Source organism: Mesoplodon densirostris, chromosome 6 (genome assembly GCF_025265405.1).
Source record: "Mesoplodon densirostris isolate mMesDen1 chromosome 6, mMesDen1 primary haplotype, whole genome shotgun sequence".
Classification (NCBI taxonomy): Eukaryota; Metazoa; Chordata; class Mammalia; order Artiodactyla; family Ziphiidae; genus Mesoplodon; species Mesoplodon densirostris.
In genome coordinates, this window is record NC_082666.1 from 20,762,070 (window position 1) to 20,772,376 (window position 10,307).

The 10,307-nt window shown below is 50.9% G+C and overlaps 1 protein-coding gene across 1 annotated transcript; it reads left to right on the plus strand.

The window, feature by feature from the left end:
• The first annotated feature begins 5,471 nt into the window (after positions 1-5,471).
• On the plus strand, positions 5,472-8,254 carry HDHD3 (haloacid dehalogenase like hydrolase domain containing 3). The gene is made up of 2 exons (XM_060101945.1): positions 5,472-5,595; positions 7,208-8,254. Exon 2 carries the CDS (start codon positions 7,383-7,385, stop codon positions 8,136-8,138), a length of 756 nt encoding a protein of 251 aa, XP_059957928.1. The 5' UTR covers positions 5,472-5,595; positions 7,208-7,382; the 3' UTR covers positions 8,139-8,254.
• Positions 8,255-10,307: the final 2,053 nt, after the last annotated feature.

The following is a 10,307-nucleotide window of genomic DNA, read 5'->3' on the forward strand; positions in this document are numbered from 1 at the left end:
ATACCACCTCCTAATAAACTAACAAAATTATGGCCCTAACATTATGCTATTAGTAGTTCCAGTAATGGGGTTGCCTTCAGGCATCATGGTCTATGTGAGTGGCACCCTCTGGAGTCAGGACTCGGCACCTGAGGTACCAGCCTACTGTCTGCTCCACCCCCACCCAGCTATGCTTTGTCTACAAAGGCAGTAATGACCAGGCAGGCAGCTAGAGGGATCTGGGTAGTCCTGGGGGGCCTGGCTCCTCCACAGTCCCCGTCTCCTGCTGTGTGCCTTCTTGCTAGTCGTAATTTTATCTTTGGGCAGAGAACTCAGTTTTTAACAATCAACAAGGCATTTTGTTAGATTTCCAGGCATCTGGTGAGCATTAAGGGCCTCTCTCAATAAGATTTGATTTTTTTATTTCCCACTCAGATGTGCCAGCGTGGACGGTAGCTTGTATCTGTGGGACATCCTGAAGGCCACCACAAATAGCCAACACATTCCATCATCCTCACTTTTTGTTTCACTAAGATCCCTAAAACTGGGCTTCCCTGGTGGCGCAGTGGTTGAGAATCCACCTGCCAATGCAGGGGACACCGGTTCGAGCCCTGGTCCAGGAAGATCCCACATGCTGCGGAGCAACTAAGCCCGTACGCCTCAACTACTGAGCCTGCGCTCTAGAGCCCTTGAGCCACAACTACTGAGCCCGCATGCCACAACCACTGAAGCCCGCGTGCCCTAGAGCCCGTGCTCCACCACAAGAGAAGCCACCACAATGAGTAGCCCGCGCACCACAACGAAGAGTAGCCCCCACTTGCCGCAACTAGAGAAAGCCCATGCGCAGCAACGAAGACCCAGAGCAGTCAAAAATAAATAAATAAATACATTTATTTATTTAAAAAAAAAAAGGTCCCTAAAACTACCTCAGTGGGCCTATGGTTGAGGGTCCCCCAAAACAACAGGCATTTTAACCAAACATTTTACTACCAATTTCCCAACTAGGGAAGGGGGGAGTCCTGACCTATTATATGCCCCATGTGGACTCTGCCAGCCAATTCCACATATCAGGGCCTGTGGCTTACAACACCCCATATTCTGCATTGTTCTGGGTACTCTTGGTTGCCAGCGACAGAAACTTAATTCAGTAACAAAAAAGGAAGTAATTGGTTTCCATAATTGGGCTGTAATAGGTCAAGTGTAGCTGGATCTAGGGTCAAAGGCTCTCGTGGAGACCTCTGTCCCTTCCTAGCTCTCATATGTGTTTGCCTCAGCTTGGCTTTATTCTAAAATGGGCTTTTGCCACTTGACAGCAACATGATCCTTAGATGGTCCTTAATCCCAGAGAAAGACAGATCCTTTCTATCCCATTATTCACATAGCAAATCTCTGGAGGTCTCTGATTGGCCCCGCTCAGGTCACATAACCAGCCTCTCCGTTCAGTCCCTATAAACAATGGAATGGGAGATGCGGCACCATGATTGACAAGGTCTCCCTCCTTACACGGAAGGCTGGTGGGATCTCAGAGCTTTTGCACCTGTGGTCGTCCCCTTTGCCTGGAATGCTTTCCCCCAAAATCTGTATGGCTGTTTCCTTTTCATTGTTAAGATCTTGGTTTAAGTGTCACGTCCTCAAAGAAACCTGCCCTGACACCCAATTTAAAGTCATTCCCCCGTCACTCTGTGTTAGTCAGGATTCAAGTGTAGTAATTATAACAAAAGCCAAAATAACCGTAACTTAAGATGGAAATATGTTTCTCTCTAAGTAGTCCAGGCTACGTCAGCTATATGGGGTGGTGGGCCACGGTTCCTGCCTCCTTCTGTCATCCTCAACACATCTCGGCTTCTATCTCATGATCATAGATGCTGGGTCCAGTTCCCACCATCAGGTCCTCTTTTCAGTCAGCAGAAAGAGGAGAAGGGCAAATGGAGGGCATGACGCTTCTTTACAAGGGTCCAACCTGAAAGTTGTACACACCATTCCGCCCTTGTCTGAACTTAGTCACAGGGTCACACCTAGTTGTGTAAGGGAGGCTGGAAAACAGAGCCTGGTGGGGCAGCCCTGCGCTCAGCTAAAACTCAGGGGTTCAATTACTAAGGAAGACGCAGAGAATGGATATGCGGGCAAATGGCCATTCCCAACACATGGAGTTTCTTGTAATCACGGAAACAGTGCTCAGACTATCAAAGTAAAGAGGTCCTTAGAGACTATCTAAGCAACCACTCTAATTCTATAGATGAGAGAGACTCAGAAAGGGGACTCGTCCAAATTCACACAAGTCAGTGGCAGACCAAGGCTGGATTCAGGTCTCCTAACTCCAAGCCCAGTGCTCAAAAGTGGGGGAGGGATGGCAAGGGGTAGAGGTGAGGGATTGCTTTTAGAGGGACTTTCTCCTTTTATATATTACCTTAGCTTGAAGTGCATTTTATATTCATGTATTATATCTAACAAGGATATATTCGTGTATTATTCATGTAAATTAAGTGAAAACTTGGCCAATACACGTGAAAAGGTGTTATCTTCACTAGTCAACGGAGAAGTTAAAATTAAAACCGTAATGAGATACCACCATACATCTATCAGAATGCCTAAAATTAAAAAAAAATAGACAATGCCAATTTTTTTTAATTAATTAATTTATTTTTGGCTGCATTGGGTCTTCGTTGCTGTGCGCGGAAGTTGTGGTGAGCGGGGGCTACTCTTCATTGTGGTGCACGGGCTTCTCATTGCGGTGGCTTCTCTTGTGGAGCACGGGCTCTGGGCACGTGGGTTTCAGTAGCTGTGGCACGCGGGTTCAGTAGTTGTGGCTCGTGGGCTCTAGAGCGCAGGCTCAGTAGTTGTGGTGTACAGGCTTAGTTGCTCCGCGGCACATGGGATCTTCCCGGACCAGGGGTCGAATCCGTGTCCCCTACATTGGCAGGCGGATTCTTAACTACTGTGCCACCAGGGAAGCCCAACAATGCCAATTTTTGAGACTGTGGAGCAAGTGGAATCTCACACAACTGGTACAACCACTTCAGAAAACTTGCCCCATCTACTGAAACTGGACATACACATATGTATAGCCTAGTGATTCCACATCTAGGGATTTACCCAACAGAAATGTGTACACATGTGACCAAAAGATGTGTTCAAGAATGTCCATAGCAACATTTTCTAATATTTGTAATAACCAAAAACTGAAGATAACCCAAATGTCCATCAACAATAAAATGTGGGGTATTCATATAATGGAATATCACAGGAAGGAGAATGAATGACCTGTAACTACTCAAAGCAACATGGATGAATCTTACAACTAAAATTTTGAGCAAAGGAAGCAAGACAAAAGAGTGCATGCTGTATTCCATTTAGATACAGTTCAAAGACAAGTATAACCATGAATTTAGAAGTCAGTGTAGTGGTTCCCCTTCATGGGAATAAGTGACTTGGAGAGGACAGGGATACCAGGGTTCTGGAGATATTCTTTTTCTTGGTCTTGGTGCTGACTGTATAGGTATGTTCACTTTGTAAAAATTCAAGGACATATACACTTCTTTGCACTTTTCTCTATGTATATTTTAATAAAAGTTAAAAAAATAAGTAAATGAAATTTGATTTTTTTTCTTTTTTTTTTTGGCCATGCCACGCAGCTTGCAGGATCTTCCCTGACCAGGGATTGAAGCCGCACCCTTGGCAAGCATGGAGTCCTAACCACTGGACCACCGGGGAATTCCCTAAATGACATTTTAGAGAGAGAGAGATGTGTGTCTGGTGGGCCCAGCCTGGGTTTACTTAGTGCTTTTGGATGAGAATCTCAAGGAAAAAGCCCTCATGTAAGAAGCTTGGTTTCTCAAAGAGAAATAACCTAAGCCAGCAGCCAGTATTGTGACATGCCAGGTCCCTCCAGGAGCAATCACCAGGCCAGAGTCCACACAGGGTAGATCAAAGGATGAAACCCTCTAGGAATTTGTCATCTGCCTTAGGAAGGAAACTATACCCAGGAAGTGGACCCATTTTTGAACTGACGAACCAAAAAGAAGCTTGTTTCAAAATAGCAGGACCTCTCATTGGCTTTCCTGTGACATGCAAGCCTCCCTTTTCTCAGCTGAAAAAGTTACTCAGAAAAAGAGAAAGGCCTGGAGTCAGGCTCTCCCTTGCCAGCCAAGGTCTGAGACTCTCACCTTTGTGTTTCCTCACAGGCCTGAGCCCAGTGAGGGTGAGGCAGTTCTGAATGAAATGAACAGACCAGCCTTGGTGTATAGGAGGATGTTTTGTTTTTATTAAAAAAAAACGGGGGGGGGGATGGAGGGAAGGAAGAAAGAAAATTGCATGCATATTTGTGTGCTCCTAGAAAAATGTCTGATAGCATAACAACCAAAACTGCAGCAATCCCTGGGAGGTGGTTGGGAAATGGTGAGGCCATTGCCCTTGCTCAGCTGTACTTGTCCTTAAGCTTCACCTGGCTGCCATTCAGATCTTTTGCTCCTCCCCTAACTGGTTCATCCAAAGAGGCACCCCCCCACCTCCGTCACTGCTCATGAAACCACTGTTTTCTACCTCCATAGCTCTTACCACTTCTGAAATCTTGATTTTTGTCTGCCATGCCATGTTGCATGAAGGCAGGAACCCCGTCTTATTTCTCGCTGTATCTTCCATGAAGAATAGGGTCAGGCACAGAGTAGATGTTCAATAAGCAGTTAGTGAATGAATGAGGTTGGGCTTTTGCTTTTCACTTTGTATTTTCAAACATTTTTGAGATGAACACGACAACTTTTTTTTCATCAAAAGAAAAAAAAAATCAGCAGGTTACTGCAGAGGACTCTACCCTCAGCAACTTGTCTTGGGTTAAGACAGGTTTCAGGGCTTCCCTGGTGGCGCAGTGGTTGAGAATCTGCCTGCTAATGCAGGGGACACGGGTTCGAGCCCTGGTCTGGGAGGATCCCGCATGCCGCGGAGCAACTAGGCTCGTGAGCCACAACTACTGAGCCTGCGCGACTGGAGCTTGTGCTCCGCAGCAAGAGAGGCCGCGATAGTGAGAGGCCCGCGCACCGCGATGAAGGGTAGCTGGCCCCCGCTTGCCACAACTAGAGAAAGCCCTCGCACAGAAACGAAGACCCAACACAGAAAAAATAAATTAATTAATTAATAAACTCCGACCCTCAACATCTTCTTTTAAAAAAAAAAAAGTTTCCACCTGAAAGCAATTCCCTCCTAGTACCGACGGGGCACTCAGACCAGAGAGGGGCAGCGCCTTGCCCAAGTTAACCCAGCACTCAGCAAGCGAGACCGGGACCCAAATTCCCGCCTCCCAAATCAGGCTGGTTACCTCCGGGGAGTGGGGGACGTGGGGGGCGGTGTCCGGATCCTTGGGAGGAGGAGTTCCGGGTTGAGGAAGGTGAAGCTGCAGCGGGAGCGAGCGGAGAGGACAGAAAGGAGAAGTGGAGGGGGCGGGGCGGGGCGGGGCGATGCGGAAGGGGCGGGGCGATGCGGAGGAGGCAGGCGGTGGAGGCAGGCGGAGGAGGCAGGCGGAGGGCTGGGACACGGGAGAAGAGGGGCGCCGCCGAGCTTCTGCGCCCTTTCCTGAGCGGGCGTGCGGCTGCGGCTTCCTTCTTGACCGGCTTCCCCGCTAGGCAGGTGGGTCGTGTGCCCCGGGGACTGGCGCGGGAGGTTCCGCTGCATACCGCAGGAGTAGAGATGTCGCTCTACCAGAAGGCTACCTGGACTTTGGCGCCACCGCACCCTGGAGGTGGGGAGGGAGGGTGAGCAATTCAGGCCTGCAGCCAGAGGCCCCAACTTCGGCTTCCAGAAATGGAAAACGCTGTGGGCCCTTTGTTCTAGTCTTAGCTATGCCAGTGGCTCCCTGCGTGACTCTGGACGAGTTCCCGCCCCTCTCTGGGCCTCCGTCTACCTATCTGCAAAATGAGAGGGTCTTTGGACGGGTCTCCCTAAGTTCCAGACTGACAAATTCATTTCCTTGACAAACTTCCTCTAGGGCTTGTCCCCAGATTCACCAGCCAAGTCCGTCCCTCAGCAACAACTTGGCAGCACTTTGAACTCTGGCCCCTCAGGTTTTAGCTGAACAGGTTGCATGTCTGTAATCAGTTCCGTCTGGGGCAAGAAGCTGCGTCCAGCCTCTAGACTTTAGGCTGAGGGATTTGTTTTCTGTGCACTGGGTCAGTAATCCTTCACTGGCTCTCTACCCAGGCAGGCGTCATCATCTGGGGCTGAGAGAGGCTTTAAGACAGGTAGGAACAGGCTGCTCTGTCCTGCCTTTTGTCCTGGGCTGTACAGGTTCACTAAAATAAGATTTTTTTTTTTTTTTTTTTTTTTAATCCAAGTACGTCTAAGCAGTGGAAGGGAGTACTGGTAGGAACAGGCTAGGCTGCTCTGTCCTGCCTTTTGTCCTCGGCTGTACAGGTTCACTAAAATCAGATTTTTTTTTTTTTTTTTTTAAATCCAAGTACGCCTAAGCAGTGGAAGGGAGTACTGGCCAGAGAATGTGGAGGTTTGGGTTCTAGTCCTGGCTGTGCCGCTGGCTGGCTGTGACCTTAGGCAAATATCTGCCCCTCTCTCGCTCAGTCTTTCCCAGCTGAACAGTCAAGGGGTGGGTCAGATGGTCTGCAAAGACTCTTCTGTCTTTCACATTCCGAACAATAGTAATAGCAGTCATAATAATTGTTTCCTTAGCTGACCTACGAGGCCCTGGCTGAGCTGGCCCCTATCTACCCAAAGCACCAGACTCCTTGCCCTGCCTCAGGGCCTTTGCACTTGCTGTTTCCAGTGCCAGGAATATTTAATCACCTCCATTTCCTGAATAGGCTTTCTCAGATCTCCACTGAAATGTCACTTGCTTAGGAAGTTCCCTGACAACAAAGACTAAATCGGGTTTCTGGATTGATATCCTTCCTCATGGTACATGCTGTCTTCGTTATGCTTAAGTATTCATGTAGTTCTTTGTCTGATAGCTGTACCCCCTGTTCTTTAATGCCTGTGCATGCCATGAGGCCTAGAAATCTGTCCCTTTCCCAACATCTAGCACGTAATAGGTGGAGTGAACAGATAATCTCATTTAGTCCAACAGTCTTATGAGGTTGAGTCACTGTGCTCTTCTTACACATGAAGAGACTGGGCTTCAGAGAGTGACACTCTTAGGGTCACACAGTGAGTTGGCGGTGTCAGAATTTGAACCCAGTCTGTCTCGGACTCCGAGGCCTGAACTTCCACCTCACTTGCCCTCACACTCCAGGATCTTCTGCTGTGAAGACGTTACCTAAGTGCCAGCAGATCTGACCCACGAAGCCTGGAAAGAGAAGACCATCAGGTTGTTGGGCGCGGTGCCGTCCAGCTCCACCTCCCCTAGAGGCCCCCGGACCTGAGGCAGAGGTGGAAGTGGGGTGGCCTGGCTCCCCTCCTGCAGACCCATGGCGCGTCGGCTCCAGTTAAAACTGCTGACGTGGGACGTGAAGGACACGCTGCTCAGGCTCCGCCACCCCGTGGGGGAGGAATATGCCGCCAAGGCCCGGGCCCATGGGCTGGAGGTGGAGGCCGCGGCCCTGGGACAGGCCTTCGGGCGGGCGTACAGGGCTCAGAGCCACAGCTTCCCCAGCTATGGCCTGAGCCGCGGCCTCACCTCCCGCCAGTGGTGGCTGGATGTGGTCCTGCAGACCTTCCACCAGGCAGGCGTTCGGGATGCCCAGGCTGTGGCCCCCATCGCTGAGCAGTTGTACGAGGACTTCAGCAGTTCGCGCACCTGGCAGGTGTTGGAGGGGGCTGAGGCCACCCTGAGGGGGTGCCGAAAACGAGGTCTGAGGCTGGCAGTGGTCTCCAACTTTGACCGACGACTGGAGGACATCCTGGCGGGTCTTGGTCTGCAGGAACACTTCGAGTTTGTGCTGACCTCCGAGGCTGCCGGCTGGCCCAAGCCCGATCCCCGCATTTTCCATGAGGCCTTGCGCCTTGCTCAGGTGGAACCGGCAGTGGCAGCCCACATTGGGGACAGTTACCACTGTGATTACAAGGGAGCACGGGCCGTAGGTATGCACAGCTTCCTGGTGGCTGGCCCTGAGCCTTTGGACCCTGCGGTCAAGGATTCTGTACCCCAAGAACACGTCCTCCCCTCACTGTCCCATCTCCTGCCTGCCCTTGACTGCCTGGAGGGCTCACCCCCAGGGCTTTGAGTCTGGCGAGGGAAGCGGTCGGGCCCAACAGACACTGGAGACAGGGAGCCCCTTCCTTCCCTGAGATCTGGCCTTCACCCCTCCCCCTGCAGCCTCCATAATGCATTCGGACTATAAAGCAGTGAATGCGGGGCATTCAACCCTGCGCCACTAACCAGCTCCTGGTCTCTGAGATGCTTCATTCCTCACACCTGTGTCCATTTTCTACCACGAGTCCCCCTCACCACCACCAAGATTCATGAGGGCCCAACTAGCTTCAAAACCAACACTTTCAAACTTTCTTTTTAGCAGCAGGGCCTTTTGTCAAGGGAGAGCTTATGTGGAGCCCCAACATGCAAAACAGGAAAAATGAGAAACTGCTAGGGTTGAAGCAGAGGTCCTGGGGCCCTTCATTCAGGCCCTGAAGCCTCTGCGACTCTCCCCTGAGAAGCCTGAGATCAGAGCTTAGTACCTGCGGGTACTGGAGTTCTCATTTAGGCATGTCTGACTCCGAAGCCCATCGGCTTGACTGCGAGGTTAGAAGTAGAATGGGATCCGTGTCACACAAGACATAATGCAGTGGGGATCCACGGAGAATAGAGAAGGTGTCCTAAGGATGGCGGTCTTGAAGGGCACCCCAGTCATAGGAATAGCTTGGGGGTGGGAAAGCACAGGGAACAGGGACTGGAGCACGAGGTGGCAGGAGTGCAGGGAATATGGGGGGAATCACTGGAGACTGAAGTAGGTTGGGCTTTTAAAATTCCATGTCTCTTCCTGCCTTTCCCCCTTCACACACCTCTCTAGGTCGTATCTACTGGACACCTGTGCCTTGCCCAGTGCCAGGCACGGGGGGTACCACAGGTAAAAAGCACACAAACAGGCATACACAGTGTATGTTCTGGTGCCAACAGGCGGGGAGGGCTCTGGAGTGGACCCTGAGCTGGGGGTGGCCCGTAGATGGGCAGAGGGATAAGAGGGGCATTCCTGGCAGTGGGCCCACAAACTGTGGGCTGAAGACTGCTGTGGGGAGTTAGACTGGTGGTTGGGGGAGCATGGCCTGGGGGCCTTTGGGTGCCAAGTGGAAGAAATTGGCTTTGACCCAGGTTTGAGCAGAGACTGTGCCCAGGCAAAGGCAGGGAAGCTCTTCTCAGACTTGGCCAAACCTCTTGTGGGTCTGTCTTCCTTGGGCTTGGTGCTGAGGCCGGGTGACCCAACATTAATTCCCAACTGTCAGGCAGTGAGGAGATGGGTCATGAGCTGTGGTTTCAGAGCTGCAAGGGCCTCAGAAGTCATGTCAACTGAAAAAGTTGATTTGATCCACCCGGTGTTTCAAGTGAATTACTGAGCAAACTGAAGAGTGGGGAGGGCTCTGGCCCCCATCTTTGAGCCCAAGAGCCTTACAGGTAAGTTGCAGGTAAGATTGCCTTTGAACTGTGTTCCCAGATGAAACAAAATGGGAGGACCACTGTTCTGAAGTGACCTCCTCAGAGGACAGGAAGGGACTTGCCCTTGGTCCCCACAGTGCAGGGCACAGAACCGTCTCCAGGCTCTTTCAGCTGTGTATGCTGAGCTGCCTCCCGCCTATACCTGGGAATGTGGATGGGGGTGAGGAAGATATCCCTTTCCCAGCAAACATACCACTAAGATCTGAGCTGGCACCTGGGAGATTTGCCCAATTACCAACAAAGAACATGGAAGAAATTTTCAACCTTTGAAAACATTTAATAATGTACATGTTCCCTAAGGCTGGCCCTCTTACTCCCTCAGCCCTTTCTGGCTTGAAGGCCTCACCCTGGTCCCCACATTATGTTAGAGAAGGCGTTAGTTGGGAGCACGCATCAGCTGCAGTTGGGGAAAAAGCTCGTCCCTTTGCCACGGGTGGGTGCTGGCTGGAGCCCTGCCTAGTCCAAGGCAGCACTGCTGATGGGTGTGCCGCAGCCAGGCTACCTGGAGACAGGGTCCCCTCAGTATTCCCAGTGGCTATGCAAAACCTGGGTGAGGACACAGCCCTACAGGCCAGAGTCCTCTGGCCAACAGCAGCCTGGCAGGAGTTCTAAATCCCTTCCAGGTTGTCCTTGTGCCAGAAAAATATTTCCTCTGTATGCCATGTCATGAAAAGGACTGAGAAACACTGAACTGAGGGGATGATAGAGCTTTAGCCACAGGCTTTTCTGCCAGAGAATGGCATCT

What these genes read in the sequence shown, in the direction of transcription:
- HDHD3 (XM_060101945.1), top strand. Translation starts at nt 7,383, where the DNA reads ATGGCGCGTCGGCTCCAGTTAAAACTGCTGACGTGGGACGTGAAGGAC.